General features: G+C 40.3%; 1 protein-coding gene across 1 annotated transcript; it reads right to left on the bottom strand.

Annotated features, from left to right (window-relative positions):
* Nucleotides 1–1,546: 1,546 nt before the first annotated feature.
* Nucleotides 1,547–18,459, bottom strand: trim8a (tripartite motif containing 8a). Its single transcript, XM_034682398.1, has 7 exons — nucleotides 18,176–18,459; nucleotides 14,039–14,637; nucleotides 5,699–5,794; nucleotides 3,838–4,071; nucleotides 3,696–3,727; nucleotides 3,156–3,271; nucleotides 1,547–3,053 (listed from the first exon to the last, which is right to left on the bottom strand). The coding sequence occupies exons 2-7, from the start codon at nucleotides 14,606–14,608 to the stop codon at nucleotides 2,392–2,394; spliced, it is 1,710 nt and encodes a 569-aa protein (XP_034538289.1). The 5' UTR covers nucleotides 14,609–14,637; nucleotides 18,176–18,459; the 3' UTR covers nucleotides 1,547–2,391.
* Nucleotides 18,460–19,079: the final 620 nt, after the last annotated feature.

Here is a 19,079-nt window from a genome sequence, read left to right as displayed (position 1 = left end):
ATACATGTTAAAAACATGAATATACACAAAGCAGCAGCCTTCAGTGTTGAAAAATGGAGAGATGCAGATCTGCAGTTCCTCCAATGTCCACTTGAGGCTGGCTCCGAAAGACAGGGATTCCTCATTAGGTCCCATATCATTAACTCGCCCATTTTTACAACACCAAAAAACAGGTTTATGGCCTAGTACAAACAATGCCTCTGGTCCAAACGGCTACTTTCTTTAAAGCTAGGGTTGGTAGTCATGGAAAACTAGCATGAATTTGAATGTAGCATGTCCTCAGGACTCAGTTTGTGTTTTGCATTACGTCAACTCATGTCTCACTCAGCGGTAAGAAAACACCCAAACATTATCATATTTAAAGTTACAAACACAAACAAACATGAAATGTATGCGCAGGAGGCGGGCTGAACGGCAGGATGGGATTTGATTGGTTTCATAATTTGGCTCCTGATGGCAGGGATTGGTTGGTGTTTTCCCAGGTTTACTCCGGCTGTAGATAGCAGTTTTTTTCACTCTTTTTTAAGAACACATTATGTATTGATTGCCATCGGGACAGAAAGATCATTTGAACCAGCATAACAAAAAGTGTATCTAAATCTGACTACCAACCCCAGCTTTAAGCATACACAAAGTACGTCAGATTCATTTTTTAATTACTCATCTATTTTAATAATATCAAGGCTAAGAGTTGTGCACTCAAAAGTAAGTTGGAGTCCAAATTTCCAACACAGTGACCACCATCAATGTTTTTTGGGGGGTGGGTTGTCATATACAACTCTTTATTTGACATAAAAACTAAATGAGGTTGATATCCTCAAGAAAACTATTTCTAATTTATCATCCCAGCTTCTGGAAGGAGTAACAAACATATGAAAAACACATAAATATGTTGCAGTTCAGTAATACGTTTTGCCTACAATTCAGTATCACCAGTTATTGATAAAGCCCGTAAGAAGGGATACTTCATTGGCTTACATTGGGTGATTGGCTGTCTGTGAAATATTCAGTTAAAGAACTCATTTTCCATTTGGCTGCTTCGTTCTGAACAACCTCTGGTACTTGCTTTTGTAGCTCATTAGGAGGCATCAGTTTTCATTTATTTCAGTCTGTTTTCTTACAGTTAAAAAACTCCTCCCTTGAGCTTTAATTTATTATTGTTAAAAAAATTGGGGACTAATATGGTTGATATTTCCAAGCTCTTAAAACTACTCACTGTAAAAAATGTGTTTTAGCACTGATTGCTGCAAACATTTTCAAACTAGATTTTATCTTTTAAACTGAACTTTTTGCAATTTCAGTACACTTGAACTTTTAATCCTTTACCTCCACTCTATAACCATATTTCTGTCTTTCATTTGCTTTATAACTCTATAAAGCATGTTAAATTGCCTTGGTAAATGACATGAGCTACACAAATAAAGCTGCCTTATCACCTTTATAATGGGCGTGTGATTTTTCTTCTACTATTATTCAGCATTTTCCATGCGGCTACTTTGCTCTGAAGTATCTCAGCTACAGAGAGAGATCCAGTTTCAGCTTGTTGTGCTTTCCATACGTTTTTATTTTTCATGTGAAAGGCAGAGCTGTGTAGAAAGGCAGAGGTACTCTGACGTCCCTAAAGTACAAAATAATCTGAGCCAAAGACAAAAGAAGGGCTCGCCTTTCCTCCCTCCAACATACTGGCACCATTGGGCCTCTTCAGACACCCATGGGTGACGTCACTGAGACTACGTCTATGTTTCAACAGCCACACCCACAACATGACATTCAATGTGTAAACCCATTCTTAAAGTACAACAAAAGGTAAATTAATATGCTGTTTTATTCATTATTTTCCACTGGTTTTGGTTTATTCATAATCTTGTATAAAAATTCATGAAAAACCTGACAAGCGCTTGTAGTCCAGTGTGTTTCTAAAGCCACGTGGACTTTTGGAGTGCATGGAGAGGCTCCCTGCATGCTTTCAGCCGCAAACAGGAAACAATCAAGAGCCAGGAACTTGCAAGTAATATAAGAGAGTGTTAACAGTCTGTTTAGGCACTGAAGTCTCTGGAGTCCCACCAACAAGGACCCATGATGAAGATATGTTGGTTCTTTAGTTCTCTGCTTGAATGGATTTAAGACTACATGATTCACATTAGCACTTCCAGTTGAGTTGAAACAGAAAATAAATGTAGATACAAATAAGAGCATTACGTCTGTCCCTGTGATTCAGGAGGTTAACAGCATGGTTTATGTGGTCAGATACATGTCAAATCAACATTATCATACAGGCGCGTTGGAGAATCAACAACATACTGTACCTCTGGACTAAAACGGAAAGCAATCATGGAAATCCTAATGCGAATTCTGATTTAATGTAGCAGAACAAATGGTGATTCTGGTTTATTACTTGGTCCCGTAATGCTTGTTTGAAGGCTGGCCGTACAGCCCGTAGAAGTCAGGATGCCTGGCTGTCTGCGAGGCCTCCATCAGCCCCCTCATGGGGAAATGCTGCAGGGGCTGGCTAGCAGGTAGCGGTGCATGAGGAGGAAACTCCTGAGAGGTCATGGAGGGGAAGGTGTCCGCCGATGAGTACGGAGGCCGGGCACGAGCAGCAGCAGGGGTCCTGGAGCAGCAGCAGTTATTCAGAGTGCACATGAGTACTTTCCTGCCTTCATACATGGCTTGTTGCGAGGCAGCTCCACTTGGAAAATGCGAGGGGGGGAATATGGTCCCTGAGTGGTGGCTAGAGCTGGACCCTAGACCAACCATGTGATGAGCTGAAGAGTCAAGGAGTCTGCTGTGTCCAGGGCCGGAGTGAGGATTCTGTTGGAGGCCTTCAGTGGAGTACATGGATGACACTCGATGGCTCTGCTCAGTCAGGAAGGGTTTCTTGCTGCTGTAGAGTAACGGTGGCGGATCCTGGGAGGCGGCGTTTGATGAGTTACTCTCCAGGAAAGCCATGCTGTATTTCCTCTTCTGGAGTCCTGAACTTGTTCCCATGTGGGAGCTGGCAGAACTGCTGTGAGACGGGACGAGCTCTAGAATGGACGCCTCATTTAACGGTTCTGAGAAAAGAAAGAGATAACATGATTCTGATGAAACTACATCCACAAAATAGTTTTAAATACCACCAAAAGACTATTTTCTATCAGTTGTATTCTCCTTACCTTCCAACACTTTACGCAGGTTCTTTTCCCTTGTTGAGAGTTCGGATAGTAAATGATGAGAGTTAAGTTGACCCACTCTTAGAGGAGGGATGGCACTAGTCAGTTGAGAGTTTGACCTAAAGAGAAAAAGAGACAAGGCCGGAATTTAAACTTTGATACAGCTCTCTTTTAACCCTACACACAAAGGTCGGATGAATAAAGAGCAGAAATATAACAAGCATTGTTTAATGCATACTTTAAAAGGTGATTTTTGATTGGACAATTCAATGTTTTTAGACCCAGGAGAATATTTTTGCAGGGAGAGGAAACTTAAATCATGGTAGGAAAGAACACTTAGAGGCACTTTGTATTAAACAACCTAATAATACCAGTTGCCGAGTTGCCACTTTTGTAAACAAGTTGCTAATAATGAAGACCTTAGATACACAAAACTCTGTTGCCCTTTTATAAACCTTCACATTCTGACTGTCTTTCATATGGCAATTACAAAACTCAATCCTCTACAATTCATTGAGTTAGAATATGAATATAGATACGTACCGGTCCATTAGCAGCTGGTAAGGTTTTGTGTTCTGAGAAATGAAAAAACAAGCAGAGGTTTCATTCAGTGTCTTATGTGCCTGAGGTATCTGTGTGATACTTAGTCAACTTTGTGCAGATTAACAGATGTTATAATTCGTACCTTCATGAAGTTGACGCTGTCCGCTCTTTGGAATAACGTTTGTACTGAGCTCAGGAGCTTCTCTGCCTCATGGCGCCTCTCGTTGAGCTGCAGGACCTGTTGGGAGTTCTTCCTCACGTATGCAGTGAAAGTGCTCTCCAACATATGCACCGTTTCGGCCTGGTTCGCTTCTAGCAGCGCATGCATCCTCTGATACTGAGCTCTGACACGCTCCTTCAGTTCAGACACTGCGTCCTGTGGAGAGGCAGCAAGACAAGTCATTAAAAACATGTGTACATACACTCTGCAGCTGTTTGCCACCTTGTCTTTATTCCGAAGTTTTCCTGTCAGGGAATCCAGTTGTGTTTTTTTGGTCTAACTTTAATCTGAGTTTTACTTTATTTACAATGACTACATATTTATATATTTACTTATTTCTCCTTTTTTAATTAACTTTCATCTGTTTTATTGAGTTATATATTATTATTTTATTATTCTGTTTTTAGTGTTTTATCTTCTATTGTTTTATTTTATGATTTATTGCTTCATCTTTTATTTTTATTCCTTATTTATGTATTTAATTATTTATTTTCTGTCTTGACTTTTCACATATTAATCTTTCCTCCAGTGTTTCATCATTATGAACTCATGATAGCGTTTCCTCAGTTCCTCAGTCCTTCACTTCCTGTTTTATTGAGTGCTTTGTTTTATTCCTTTGTCCTTTGTTTTGTTTTGTTACACCTTACACATGAATCAGGGTTTTGATTTTTTGATTTATTTTCTGTTTAAGTAAAGCACTATGTGCTACCTTTTTGTTGCATGAAAAGTGATCATCGACCAATCAGAATCAAGAAAGGGCAGGAATTCTGATATCATCTTTGTCAACAACAAAAATGCTGGAGGCCTGAACGGAGGAGACAGAGGAGGAGTAGAGCTGCTAATGCTACGACATGATGTCTATCATTTGTTTTGATTTTGTATCTTTTTAAAGGCCACTGAGTAACAGCAACTATGAAGCATATAGAGCATTTTAACAACTACCAAGGGAAGTGGAAGTGTGGCAGAACCTAGCAACAGTAAGAACCAGTGAGAACCGCTGTGAAATAGAGGTTGTGGGTGCTGTCAGCGCAAAAAAAAACAGCGTTAGTGGACACAGCCCCTTCCACTGAATGCTTTAAATGTGATGTCCTGTGGCCAGAGACCCATTTTCCCCAACCCCCACTCCACCCTAATGCGTGTACTGTGTTTCAGTGGCTCTGGTGGACTTCAGATTATTTTGAATATGTCTGTTTGTTCAAACTTTTGAAGTTTGAGTATCTTTCTTCACTAAAGTGTCTTCAGTGCAGTATTAAACAGCTGGAGTGCCAATTTTACCAAACAACTCTGCCTCCTTTTTCTCCAATTGTTTCAGCAGTTTTTAGCATAAGCATGAAATCTACATAAATTAGCATTAACACCTTCCAGCAGAAAACGAATAAAAACCTAGGATTAAAAACAAAACACATACAGTATTATGCTTCAATACACAATAATGGCTGGGTTTTAATTTTTGCATATTAAATTATGCACATTAGATATTATATGCATATTTCATATTTTGTTTTGTGGAATCAGAGCTTTTCTTGTTCAGAGGTGAGATAGGGAAGTCATTTGTTAAATGCATTTTCCAGGCAAATGCACGATCCATTCGAACTTCAAGCTTAATTACATTTTCTCTTCATTTTCAAACTGTGAACAAAGGTGCAGTAATTTTATCACAGCCAAGTGGACTCAAAACCACCACACAAAACCCCACATGATGACAAAGAAATGAGGAACCAGTGCTTATAGTGTTCTGGGTTGTGTTTCTGTGATTGTACCAAACGTGTGTGTCGTACTGTACCTTCATCAGCGTCTTGTCTGACTCCAGCTTGGTTAGCTGCTCATCGATGTTCTGAACACGACCCTCCAGTCTGTCCTGCTGCCTCATTAGCATGGCCTGTGGAGAGATGACATATTGAGAGATGGATTAGACAGATGAACCTCAATGAGGTACACTGAAAATGGAAATAATAAACACACACATAGAGTCTGTCTTAATATTCAGGCCTCTGCTGTGACCTCAGCAGACCTGGGTGCTGTTCATTAGTCCCTAAGACAACCTCCTCCACAACCCTGATGAGACGGAGGAAACAACAGCTGCTAGCTACGACCACATGCATTTGTCCATTAGGCAAACACAACTGCACAAATCCATCTGTGATTGCTCCTAAGTTTATCAGGGACTGTGCTACATCAAGTGAAGTCCATTGTTGGGACCTGCCTACTTCCTCTGTGGGCTGAATCGGAGTGCAAAAAGAGCCGGTAAACACAATCCCTCTCCATTTACTGCAGGAGACGGAAATCAATCTGCAGTCACAGGCTGACAGCTAACTAGGAGCAGGGGAGGGCAGGTACGCTTTTTAATGAACTGTTTCTGCATGGGAAAGGCACCATGCCCAAATAAGAGAACCCGCTGTCATGGCAACAAAGCCTTGTGTATGTATTTATATGTGAGAGCTAATGTGTATGTGAGGGAGCAAAAGCTGCGTAAAGGGGGAGTCTCACTACCCCTCTCTGCTTTCTCATTTTGCCACATGCATCGCTCCCATTGTTTGCATTGGCCTCTGTGTCAGTGACAGATTGTCACGTCTGTGTGCACAACGCCGGGGTCGGCTCTCTCCCTCCGCATGAGTGTGCATGGGAGAAAAAAGGGGAACGGCAGGAAAGGCAAAGTGCTGTGGGGGCTCTCTGCTTGCACATGCCAAGAACGGACAGAAAGGAAGCGTACAAAAAAAAGAGATTGAAACCAACAGAGAGAAAGTTTGAAGCAGAAAAAGAGAGAGATAGGGAGAAAGAGGACATTCCTGTGGTCTCTAGTGAGTGAGTTTCAGGGTAGCTACATTGTGGTATCACAGCAACCGGCCTCTTCAGCTGCTTACAACACTCATGAAGTCTTATGCTCAACAACTGGCTGGCCATTAAACTACACCACAATGAACACTTTCACCAGTGCATTTAGTTTCTGCAGCAGCACAGCAAAACGGACAACAAATGACATCAAGCCCTGGCCTTTAAATGCTCTTCTTCTGCTTTGTGAATGTTAATATTTGAGACACATTTAGGACTAAAGGAGGAAAAGCTAATGTAAAGGTTGTCAAACTTTTAAGGCATCATAAACAGTTTATCTAGTCACTTAGGAGCAACAGAACAACCCAACAACACACCCAACAGAACAGGGCCAGCACTGAGATCCATGTGGAGTCATGTTTCTGGATAATCAGTGCTTTTGTCTCGCTGTCAGGTGTGGCAGATAATAATGCTAAAGAGAGTTGAGACTGAGTTAAGTTGCCCTAAAACTAGAGCTGCATAATAAACTGCCTTTTCATGTGCCGGCATGTTCATAAAACATGTGCAGGAGATAAAAAGAAACCTGACTGAAAGTAGGGAGTGAGAAGAAGAAGCACTTTAATGTCATACACCATGCATTCATACTCTCTGGAGCTCTCATGAAGCCAAAGTTTACTGTTCCATGTAGCTAGTTTGTGTCAGCTAATGCTAGCTTGGTGTTAGCTTGCAAGATGGATGAGGATGAAGAGAACAGTGATGGAAATGTGGTTGATAAAGACCTTGTGGGGAAACTGTAGAGCAGTTTGCTGTTCGGCACTATTTGGAGAGAAGTTGACGCCTGCACATGCCTGAACTGTTTAACACATTAGAACAGCAGAGAGAGGCAGGAACTGGAAGTTAAAGCTAGTGTGCATGTTTCAGTTGTATTTATGTATTCAGTCAGATCCTCATTGCAGTGTTTCTGCACATCACTGCAGGCTGAAATGAAACCAAAAGGATTCAATGAAAACCTCCAAACAGTGTGATAGAGCAGAGGATGACTGCAGAGTTCAGTGATCGCTCTGTGTTTATGTCCCAAACAGTCAGGTGTTTGATGTGTTGTTCATTTAAAGACACTGATTAGTAAAGCTTTCAGTGATTCATTGAAAACATTGCATTTAGTGCAAGTAACGTGGTCATCATATACATGGACTTACTATGTTTGCCAGCCTTTAAAACTCCTGTTATCCTCAAATTTACTAACATCTTTTATCCTTGGGGTCAATTTGACCCTCCAGAAACTGATTGTTACCCAGGTTTATGTGTCAAGTACTTTATGTTTCTTTGTTGCCTACCTAAATAGCCCTTTAATTAAAATATATTTCAAGCATAAACACAATTTAAAGCATTCAGAGGGACTGTATTTGTAAAACAGAACATCAAACTGCTGTGAGTTTGTCTTGCTCTCGTCGGCCCTGCCTTGTTTCTATGTTATCAAAACGTCTGACACAGGACACATCAGTGAATGTCTTTAGAGACATGGTGGCTGGAAATATTATATCTCAATCTAAAGGTTGGCGGTTCGATCCCAGCTCCTGCAGTCACATGCGGAAGTGTCCTTGGTTATAGTGACCTCAATATCATCCAAAACAACCAAAACAAATGTGTGTAAAATGTTGATATTTCTTATGTTATATACAGCTACTAAACTGACCCCAAGGAACACAGATGCGTAATTTTTCTTTACAGGAAATTGGAACATATCAACATTTTAATTTTTGTTTTCCCAGTTGTCCCCATTCAATTAGGAAAGGTCATGAAATATTAGAGACGTTAAACATTGAATGGGGTCCAATTGACCCCAAGGTTTATAAGAGGTGAAGTAAACATCTAAACTAAGTCTGATAACTCGCTAACTTTGACAGCAAATGTGACAATATGTACGTTACAGTACAAAAAAATCGATTTGTCTGTAGTAGTTTGTGAGTAAGTGTTTTCTCTTCCTCTTTTAGAGACTCTAAAATCACTGGACTCTTCTTATAAATCTGTGAAACACCTCAGCGGATGCTTTAATTTTAGTGTTAGCTGGGTTCCTTTTACAAGCCCCAAGGCTTTTATTTACCACCCTGAGAAAGTAACTGTCTTTTTCTGGTTTATTATAATGTAGTTTTGTTAAAATAAAGTACCAATGAAGAACTAGTACACTGGAGTGAAGTGTTATTTGTAGTACTGAATATTTTTAATACATATTTGTATTTTCCTGTCCTCTTACATGAAACCGTTTTTCATATCTGAAATCAACTAAGTGGTCTTTACTTCTAGGTCATGTACTTATTAAACATCCCACATCCCACACCTGTACCACATCTCTACTCTACATCTCACACGCAAACAGTTTCAGTCTGATTTGATGGGTAACAAACTGCCTCTGCCTTTTACCAAGTTAGTCACGTCTTGTTTTGAATGTGCTGTGTGGACAAAGTGCAGACTGCACATCTGCACAAACTGTAGTGTGGCTCGGGGAGGGACACGATATCTTCTGTTGTATTCATCATGATGTGTCATTGTATGACTGTCTTGCAGTTTATTGATTATCCCAGAATCACAGTGATATGATGTCACTGCTAACGTGGACTTACTCTGTGATTCTCAATCCTAACTAGGGCTGTGTTATCTCAGTCCACTAGAGCTCGAGGGTTGCTCAAACCTTCTGTGTGACTGTTGTGTTGACTAGAACAGGAAATAAGACTTTGTTGGGTTACTTCTATAGTGAATGTTGTATGAACTGCTTTATGGACACTCATTTTCTCTGCCTTGTATGTCTCTCTCATTTTTTCTGTTTCCTTTTGTTCCCTTTTGTCCTTTTTGTGCTTGAAATAGCAGAGTGGGACAGGAGGGAACAGTCTGATTGCTGATCTCTCTGCAGCAGCGTGAAAGCCTACCTTTATCAAGATTAAACCCCGCCAATGATCACTTTCCCCACTGTCCTATTTAGGCATCCAGACACCCGCGGGTTGCCAGGAAGCTCATGTTTAAATGAGGAGCCTCGGGCTCAATGAACAGAGAGCCTCTTTCACAATCAACTGACAACTATTCCCCACGACTGATGTCAATGGACTGCCCTCAGCATTCTGGGGGAACTGACTCACTCAAGCCCAGAGACAAGAAAATGCAAACGACAGAGCCTCCACAACCATAGTTTCCTGCTAAGGTGGCAGAGAAAACCAAGGTGAGGCTGTGTGGGAGGGCCCCTCCTCCCCCTTCGCCTGTCCCAGGGACAACATTACTATTATATTACCCTTCCTTTCTCGTCTTGAAATTACCAGCACGCCTGCAAAAGGTTACTGTGAAAGTCTCCTTCGAGGGCCAAAGATAACTAAAAGATATGAACAGAGCTGCATTGGTTTTTCCCTCTTTGTTTATCCCAAAAGCAACAAGAGTGCTGCCAGGGGAATTTAAAAATCCTTTACCAAAATAGGCCGCTGCTCTGTCAAGGAGAACGACCTCTCAGTAAGTAAAGCTGAGAAGCCACTGCAGCCTTGAATTAGAAGTTTTGGCTACTGCTACATTTATCAACATTAGAGTTCAGTGCATTGTAGGCGCAGGCATGGGGGGTGTTAATCTGAGAGAAGCCAGGACCTCTGACTCCTGGGTAACGCCACTTAGCCTGCGAACATACAGCTGTGAAAAAAAGAAAGATGGGTGGGCGTGTGCATGTGTGTGTAGAGGGCAGCTGTGGAAAAGGCTGAACAGACATCTTTTGTCCCAATAATAGCTCTGGACCAGAGCAACAGTTTGCAGAGTTAGAAGTTTGGGATCCACACGCTGGAGAAAAAATGCATCTCTAACTTTCACGACGGGAAAGATTCAATCAAAAGAAACTTGTCAACAAGAGCAGAACATGGCAGATGCTAAAACTAATCTGATTCTCACTCCTGCCCCTTCACAGATAGGGAAGAAATGTTTATAAGGCAGTGTGGGAGGCTGTTTTTAACACCCTGCCACTTTTATTAGACTTGTGAAGAAAGAGCGGACTGTAATCAAGTCTAAAACTGAGCGGAGAGATGGAAGTGAACACCGCCATGACACATCAGTCCAACCGAGGCAAGACTGATTACTCACATTATGTCAATTTAGAAACACATGTAACAGGGTCATATGTGCCTTTTTCTTTTCCTGTTGCTATAAGTAAACCAAATTGATCTATTTAAAGTTAATATTTGATGAGGAGGATCTCTGAAATCTGGGAACTTTAGACCCTCCCTTTATTCACTTCTTCTTCTGAGGAAATTGAAACTCGACCCCCCTTGGTCAGAGAGGTAAGTCATTTATTTTAGCTCAATTATTACCCTTATCTATTCTGTTATTTATTATACCTCTATGTTAATATGTCTATCCCCACAAAATCACAACTGGCACTGAATAAAGGTCGTTTTCAGAGGGATGCTGCTACAGCTAACTAAGCTAGCTATTCAGTATTGTTTATTCAGTATTCATGTTTTGTGTAAAAGCTGGATGGGGCAGTAAAATCAACATGGAGGTTCTGCTCACTGTGCTAATCAAATGAAACAGTGGTTAACCATAAAGAGTAACCAGTACCACAACGTCCCTCCTTGTTAACAAACACAACACAGAAGTCTGCTCATAACACAAACATGCCTCTAAATCTTTTTTCCTCCTTTCATGTTAAAATGTAAAATGCGGAAATCTTGCTCGATTGTGAACCCTTCCAAAATCTTCACATTTCCTTCCTAAATGTGTAACTCAGCTCTTTTACACGCCCAAAATGATTTTGTCGGTGTGCATGTCCTTATGAAACAACTTCTAAATCTGATCAGTCCAGCTAAGTAAAACACACTACTACTTCAAATTAAAGGCACTGTAAGTGATTTCCAACTGGTTTTGAAATAGTCTCACTCTTATGCTGATGCTTCTTCATAAGCTTCATTGTAAAACAAGACTATCACAGGATTGGTTGTTCCCTCATACAAAATATTGCATGTATCCAGGTTGGAAAAAAGCTCAGCTGATATTCAACACTCACCCAGAAGTGTCTTTGTTTACAACTCAGCTGGTAACGTTTGCTAGTGAGAAGTAAGCTAGCAAGCAGGAGTTTCCTTCGTTAGATGCATTTTCACACACAGTTTATCCCTGTTGGCTGATACCAACCAGCAACCTCCGGTCTAAAAATATGAGTCCAATGCAGAAGTGCTAAAAACTGCAGTTCATCGAGGATCCACTCGAGGCTGGCTCTGGAAGTACCGGAAACCACATACACACCAATTCAAAAAAGCCGATCTTTACAGCAGAAATAAACATGTTTACAGCGTGGTACAAAAAACGAGTGTAGTCTGGATAGCTCATTTCTCGATCGGCACACACTGTGACGGGGGTGAATTTTTTCTAACGTGGCAATTTCGAAGATATTGAGATTACAAGTCTTCCAATGAGAGGCACAGCTGACTTGATTGACAGGCGGGAACACTGTAGCTGTTGGCTAGGAGGCTCAAAGGCCGCCTCTTTACGTCACAATCACTTGATAGCAGCAATATGGCTGCCGCCGACAATTGGCCTAAGTTTACAAAGATTTGTTGTTCCGTTACAGTTGATCATTTAACGTGTCTATAAATCAAAACAAGACCTCATCACTGCATCCTGTTTCAAGTTGTCTTGAACAAAGAAAAGCTGTTTTAAAAAGAAGACCTGTAGTCCTTTCATTTGCTTCCACAACAAATACAAGCTTTGGTAAGAGCCACATATTTTCCACAGTGGGTGAAAGTGCTCATGGGAAATGGAGTCTTCATCCAGAATCAACACAACGTGAAAGTTCCTCACAGTGTCTTTAATGGGTCTATATTTCTCTGGTTTTAACTCTGTCAGACTGACTTGCTCCTATAATCATTAAACTGAATATTACAAACCTTTTTATGAGTCTCCAATGGACTGCTCGTGTTTCATTCTTTAGAAAACAACTCGTGAATCTTTATTCGTCCCTTCGTTTCTAGCTTTGTCTTCTTAAGAACTTCACAAGATCCCCTTCCTATTCCTGGAGATGGTTGAAATGAAACATTATACAGTTTCCTGCTTCAAAAAGAACCACATTTCAACATAATGAAAACAATGTCTGCACGATGATCAGTCCGAAAAGCATTTCTAGTGTTGATTTCTTCGCTTTAACTCCTGAAATGTATCAACCAAGATAAAATACACAAACTGCTACAGCCCTCTCTAAATCTATATTCACTTTGTGGTTTTAAGTTTTGCCTTTCTGAAGCTTCCACTGCAACAATCTATCCAAAATCCTGAAAATGCAACATAAACTAACCACTATCTGAACTCCTCCACAAACACAACATCGTCTTCTCAAAAACAGAATGTCAAGCAATTAATCAGCCTGAAAATAATCGCTGCTTTGCATTTCTTTCTGAAACAACTTCTGTAACTGATCAAGCTAACTCAAATAAACGACGTGTTGCTGAATATCTGTGAATCTATACTAATCCTCCCTTCTTTTCAAAGCTGTCTACATGACATTTGTTACAAGATTCATCTTCTTCCTCCTTCTGGAAATTGTTTGAATGCAACAAAAGAAACTTGCTCGCTCCCAATATCAACAAATTGTCTTTTTAAAAACAGCATGCCAACTAATTTATCAGCTTGAGTAAGGACTACCAAAGTTCATTTCCTCATGAGCAACTCCTAGAAGCGATCAGTTTAGCTAAGATAAACAAACTAATACAGCATATTTCTTCTTTCTTTGAGTATCTATCTGAGTGAAATGTCACAGGAATGTATTGACTACTTTAGGGTTTCCTGGGATTTGAATTTCAAATCTTATTTGCTTATGAACTTGTAAACAAATCACATTTCAGTCTCAAAAAAAGTATGTCAGCCAAAAAGCGATTGCCAGTGTCTGCTTGGTCTTGAACAACTCTGGCTAAGATAAACAAACTACATGCGGATCCTCCCCCTTCACACAGGGGTCATCATTTCCGGTGGTTGCAGATTGCATCACAGCACTTACCCGGGGGCACAGGGCGGCTAATGTGAAGGCGTGGCTGTGAAGAACGGCTGGTCTGATCAAGGTTAAAAGCAATGTGTGACGAATGTCTGCATGTGTGTGCACGCATGTGTGTGCGTGCTATTATCTACCCTGAGGGCTGGCTTTCACCTGTCCGGTCCTTTCACATCAGATAAAGGGAAAGAAAAAGAGAGGAAGCCTCTAAAGACTGCTGAGCTCAAAGAAGTGTTGGCTGAAAAAAAAAATCCAGGAAGAAGTGAATCCTTTAAATGTTTTGACAGTCACCATCCTGCCAGCTAATAGTTGGAAGTGAATGTGTGAGTAGGAGAGTGTGTGTGGGTGTGATTTATATACCTGCATTTGTATGCGCTGCGTGTCCACATCGCAGACTGTGTGTCTTTGGTTAGTGCAGTGAGAGATGCAGCAGAACGGACACAGAGCCACCTGCTCCTCCTCACAGTGGAGCAGCCTGTACTCCTCATGACTGGGACAGGTCCAAGCGCTCAGCTCCTCAGCGTCCACTAACAGGTGTCCCGGAGCGGCACATGGCTGCTGCAGGTGAGTCTGGATGTGCGTTTGGCAGCAGGGCTCCTTACAGCGCAGACAGACCTTCCTCACAGGCAGCGGTGGGCCTCGTCTGCAGAGGACACAGTGCAGCACGGTGGGGACTTTCTCAGAGTTCAACGCGTTAAACTGCTTCACTATGTTAGCCAGCTTGAAGTTCTTCTCCAGCGCTGGTTTCTGGTCGTACTCGTGGTTGCACTCGGGACAGCGGACCCCTGCGGTGTCTTTGGCCCATGCCTCGGAGATGCAACTCTTGCAGAAGTTGTGCTTGCATGGCAGCTGGATGGGTTCATCGAAAACATTTAGGCAGATGGGACACAGAAGCTCCTCTTCGAAACAGTTTTTCCAACTTTCATCCATGACTTCAGATGGATCCAAACTGATGACAACTGGAAGAAAGAGCAAAGTGAGAAACTAAACTGATAAACACAGTCCTACCTTTTCTTTGCTTAAATCTTTCTCAATCTCAGGAAAGGCTATAAACTCTTCTTAAGTGAAGGCTTAAGAGTATGTTGCAACAGCAAATGGAGTACCAGTGGGCTCCCCTCAGAGAATAACTCAAGAGTAAGAGAAAAACAGGAATAGATAAATAGAGTATTACTTTTTGGAAGAAAAACCCCATAAAAATTTAACCAACCAGATATTTATTTTAACTCCACTGTCAAAAATGTCACGGAATGAGTCACGGATGTGAGCCAAGCAAAATCACAGGTGGAGAAAATCTTATGTTGAAAGCTTATGAAGAGTCCAAAACAAAGTGAAATGGAGCGTTAGCAGGCGGACCTGACGAGAAACGTGTAAGAATAACTCAAGAATCAAAGAAACCCTATAAAACTAAACCATTACTTTAAAAGGAAACACCATTTTGACAATCAAGCCTGACTCCAACTTTACTTTTTCAAATGGCACGAAATGTGACAGCTAATAAGAACTAAAGGTGAAAATAATCCTTTCAGGTGAAGATTTATTAAAGGGGCATTTCATAAGCTAGTTGATATACAGCAGGAGACAAATGCCTTGAAGAGAAACTGATCATTTGAACTCAGGAGTCAGATAAAAAGAGTTAAATATTCTGGAGACAACTACCTTTTAAATAAAAGGAATAGTCTATGAAACTAAATCCAACCTCAGACTTTTTTTGACTTCCCTCAAATCTGGTGAAAGTAGCACATAGAGATGTAGCCACACACGTCTAATGGAGAAAGTCTTAGAGGTATGGTTTATAAAGAGTTAACTACAATAACACAATCGTTCAAACGGATCATTTGAAGTCAGGAGTCAGATAAAAAGAGTTAAATATTCTGGAAACAACTACTTTTTAAATAAAAGAATAGTCTATGAAACTAAATCCAACCTCAGTCTTTTTTTTACTTCCCTCAAATCTGGTGAAAGTAGCACAAAGAGATGTAGCCATACAAGCCTAAAGGAGAAAATCTTAAAATAAAAGGTTTTTAAAGAGTTAATTACAATAACACAACAATTAACAGATTGAGTATTGGCAGGTTTACCCTCCTGTTATGTTGTGGGTCAAATTGACCCATTTTAAAGTTCAAAAATACAAAAGTAAAAATGTTAATGTGAACAACATATGAAATGAAATTTGACCTGGCAGTCAAAGTGGAGGCTAACAGGAGTCAGAAGTGTCAAATACTAAATGTTTCTTTGCAACTGTGTGACATAGTTTACCCCAATCACTTTATAATGTACATAAAAAAAGTTTTAACATGAATTTTCATTAAAAAAAACAAGTGAATTATCCTTGTTAAGCTATGATCTGTGAGAGTTAAAGAATACCAATGCACTAAATTACACTGTAAACCACTAAAGACTCCTGTGATACCTCACATACATGTGCAATACTTTGATTTCTGGTGCAATACCTCATGACCATGTGTCATGTAAATCAATATAATATCGGGTGCAATGGTGTTCTTTAACTCTCACAGATCATGGTTCAATGAGGATAACTCCCTTGTTTTCACGAAAAGTCATGTTAAAACTTTTTTAATGTACATTGGAAAGCCCTAAATATAAATAGTTTTACATGACTTAGATTTTATTTATTTATTTTTTTAATTATAGTTTTTTTATGAAGTGATGTTGATACATTAACAAGAGATACCTCTTCTGTCACATGCTGCCCAGGTTTTGAAGCTGTATTTAGCTGGTTTGGGAGGCATATATTACTACAATGGAAGGAACCTCTGAATACCTCTAGCCTTTCATCCACTATGACATTAAGGCCTGGGTTATAGAGTAGTGGAAGTTGCTCTACCCACTTGTCCCTCACTGTACCAATGGCTGCCAGCTTGTTTCTATTTGATCCCAGCTCCTGCAGTCAAATGTTAAAGAGTCCTCGGGCAAGGCATTTTCATTGTATATGTTATATATGCTAATTAAGCCAAGCAGAAGAAGTTTCATAGTGAAAGATTTTTTAACTTTGAAATGGGTTAATTTGACCCGCAACATAACAGGAGGGTTAAATATGCCCCGGGTTAAGTTGACCGGGGAAGATTATTGTTGTCCTTAACCCTCCTGTTATGTTGCGGGTCAAATTGACCCTTTTTAAAGTCTATTTTAGGCAATATATGCCTTCCAAACCAGCTAAATGCAGTATAAAAATCTGGGCAGCATGTAACAGAAGAGGTGTCATGCTAATTTATCAACATCACTTCATAAAAAATATAAAATTTAAAATAAAATAAACAAAAATCTATGTCATGTAAAACCATTGTATTTGTCTTTAGGGCTTTCCAATGTACATTTAAAAACGTTTTAACATGAATTTTCATGTAAAACGAGTGAGTTATCCTCTTTGAACCATGATCTTTGAGACTTAAAGAACACCAATGGACTAATTCTTGATTTAAATGGTTAGTAATGGAGTTAAAAATCAGATTAAAAAGAAATGTGTATTGGGATTTTTTGGGGTTCTGACACTTTTGGTTAATGGAATATGCCCCGGGTCAAATGACCCAGGAACATTATTGCTTTTCAAGAGAAAGGAACATAACAGGAGGGTTAAATCCAGATTTAGTCCATTAATGTTCTTTAATTCTCACAGATCATTGCTCAATGAGGATAACTCACTCGTTTTTCATTAAAATGTCTGTAAAAACTTTTTTAATGTACATTGGAAAGCCCTAAATATAAATACAATAGTTTTAGATGACTTAGATTTCTGTTTATTTAATCTTACATTTTGAAATATATTTTTTTATGAAGTGATGTTGATAAATTAACACGACACATCTTCTGTCACATGCTGTCCAGATTTTTCTGCTGCATTTAGCTGGTTTGAAGGCATATACTGCCTAAAATAGACTTTAAAAAGGGTCAATTTGAGGAGGGTTAACCCTTCTCATTGAACCATGATCTGTGAGAATTAAAGAACAGCAATGGATTAAATTTTAATTTAAATGGTTAGTAATGGAGTTAAAAATTAGATTTAAAAATGTGTATTGGTTTTTTTGGGGGGTTCTGACACTTTTGGATAATTGAATATGCCCCGGGTCAAATTGACCCAGGAACATTATTGCTGCTCCAGAGAAAGGAACATAACAGGAGGGTTAAGAAAGGAACATACCAGGAGGGTTAACTTCAAAAGGTAAGATTATTATTATACGCAACTAAATCGAAACTTCAACAACACATCCCAAACTATTATAAATCCAACAATTCGCAATGACTTTCTAATAGTTATCCGGCCAATTAACGCTTAGTAATTCAATACAAGCTGTGGCGTTTAAAAAGCAAGTGACAACTTGCTTCAGAATAAATAAGACTGGAAACTGGACTAATCAAATGTCACTGCCTGAGCTGCGCTGAGGCTTTATTCTAAAGACACCACAGCCTGCTGTTAATACGCGTTAAACTAGCTCAAGGGAACACAATAGGCGGATTCTTATAGCAGGAAAACAACATTACCAACTATTTATTCTCCATTTGGTCTGCGGACTCCGGAGCGCTGTGAAGCCGAGGAGCTCCGCGAGCGAATCCAGCTCGTGCGATTAGATTTCGGTACCGACGTAACGATCCAGCCGAGCGCGTGCTTTTCTTCTCACCGGCTGTTCTCCAGCTGCTTTCTCTTTCCCGTCAACTCTTTGACTAATATTTAATGTAAGTGCGGGCAGACTGACTCGTCAGCAGGGAGCTCAGTGCTTTCACACCAACAGCCCCCCTCCGACAACGTGACCCGTCATAGAGATGATAAATAGACGGGGAGGAGCAAAGAAGGGAGGAGGAGGAGGAGGAAGAGGAGGAGGAGGAGGAGTAAGGCTGGGAGCAGGCCACAGCAAACTCTACCGGAGAGATTGTAAATGACCGAGAGACATTTGTGTGACCTGTCATCCTTTGCACCACTAGTTCCCATAAAGTGGAGTCCTAGCTGGCTGGGTATAAGAGGCCCTCGGGGGCCCATGAGAGGGTCAGTGCGAGGAGAAACATTAAAACAGTGAATCACACATGGAGGAAATATAAGGCAGTAAGAATACCTGCCTGTGAATGATAATAACAATAATAACTCTATTTGTACTGTTTCATTTATGTAAAGATGCAGCCGCGAGCACACACAATAATAACAACACAAAAAGAAATGAGGTCATTACAAGTGAACAAGTGAAAATGGAAAATGCACCATGTGCAGGGGCGTCACCAGGAATTCTGCCCCCCCTGAAAAGATGACTCAGTGGACCCCATCCCTACAGCAAACCCTACAAAATGTAACATTGCTGCTATAATACTGGTTTATTGCAATAAACAAAACATATTTGCTTAACTCTATCCTGGTTAACTGACTCAAAACGAAGCTACATATCAATTTCTCCAAATG

Source organism: Notolabrus celidotus, chromosome 4, assembly GCF_009762535.1.
Source record: "Notolabrus celidotus isolate fNotCel1 chromosome 4, fNotCel1.pri, whole genome shotgun sequence".
Lineage (NCBI taxonomy): Eukaryota > Metazoa > Chordata > Actinopteri > Labriformes > Labridae > Notolabrus > Notolabrus celidotus.
Note: the sequence above shows the minus strand (reverse complement) of the source record. Positions and strands in the feature narration are given on the sequence as shown.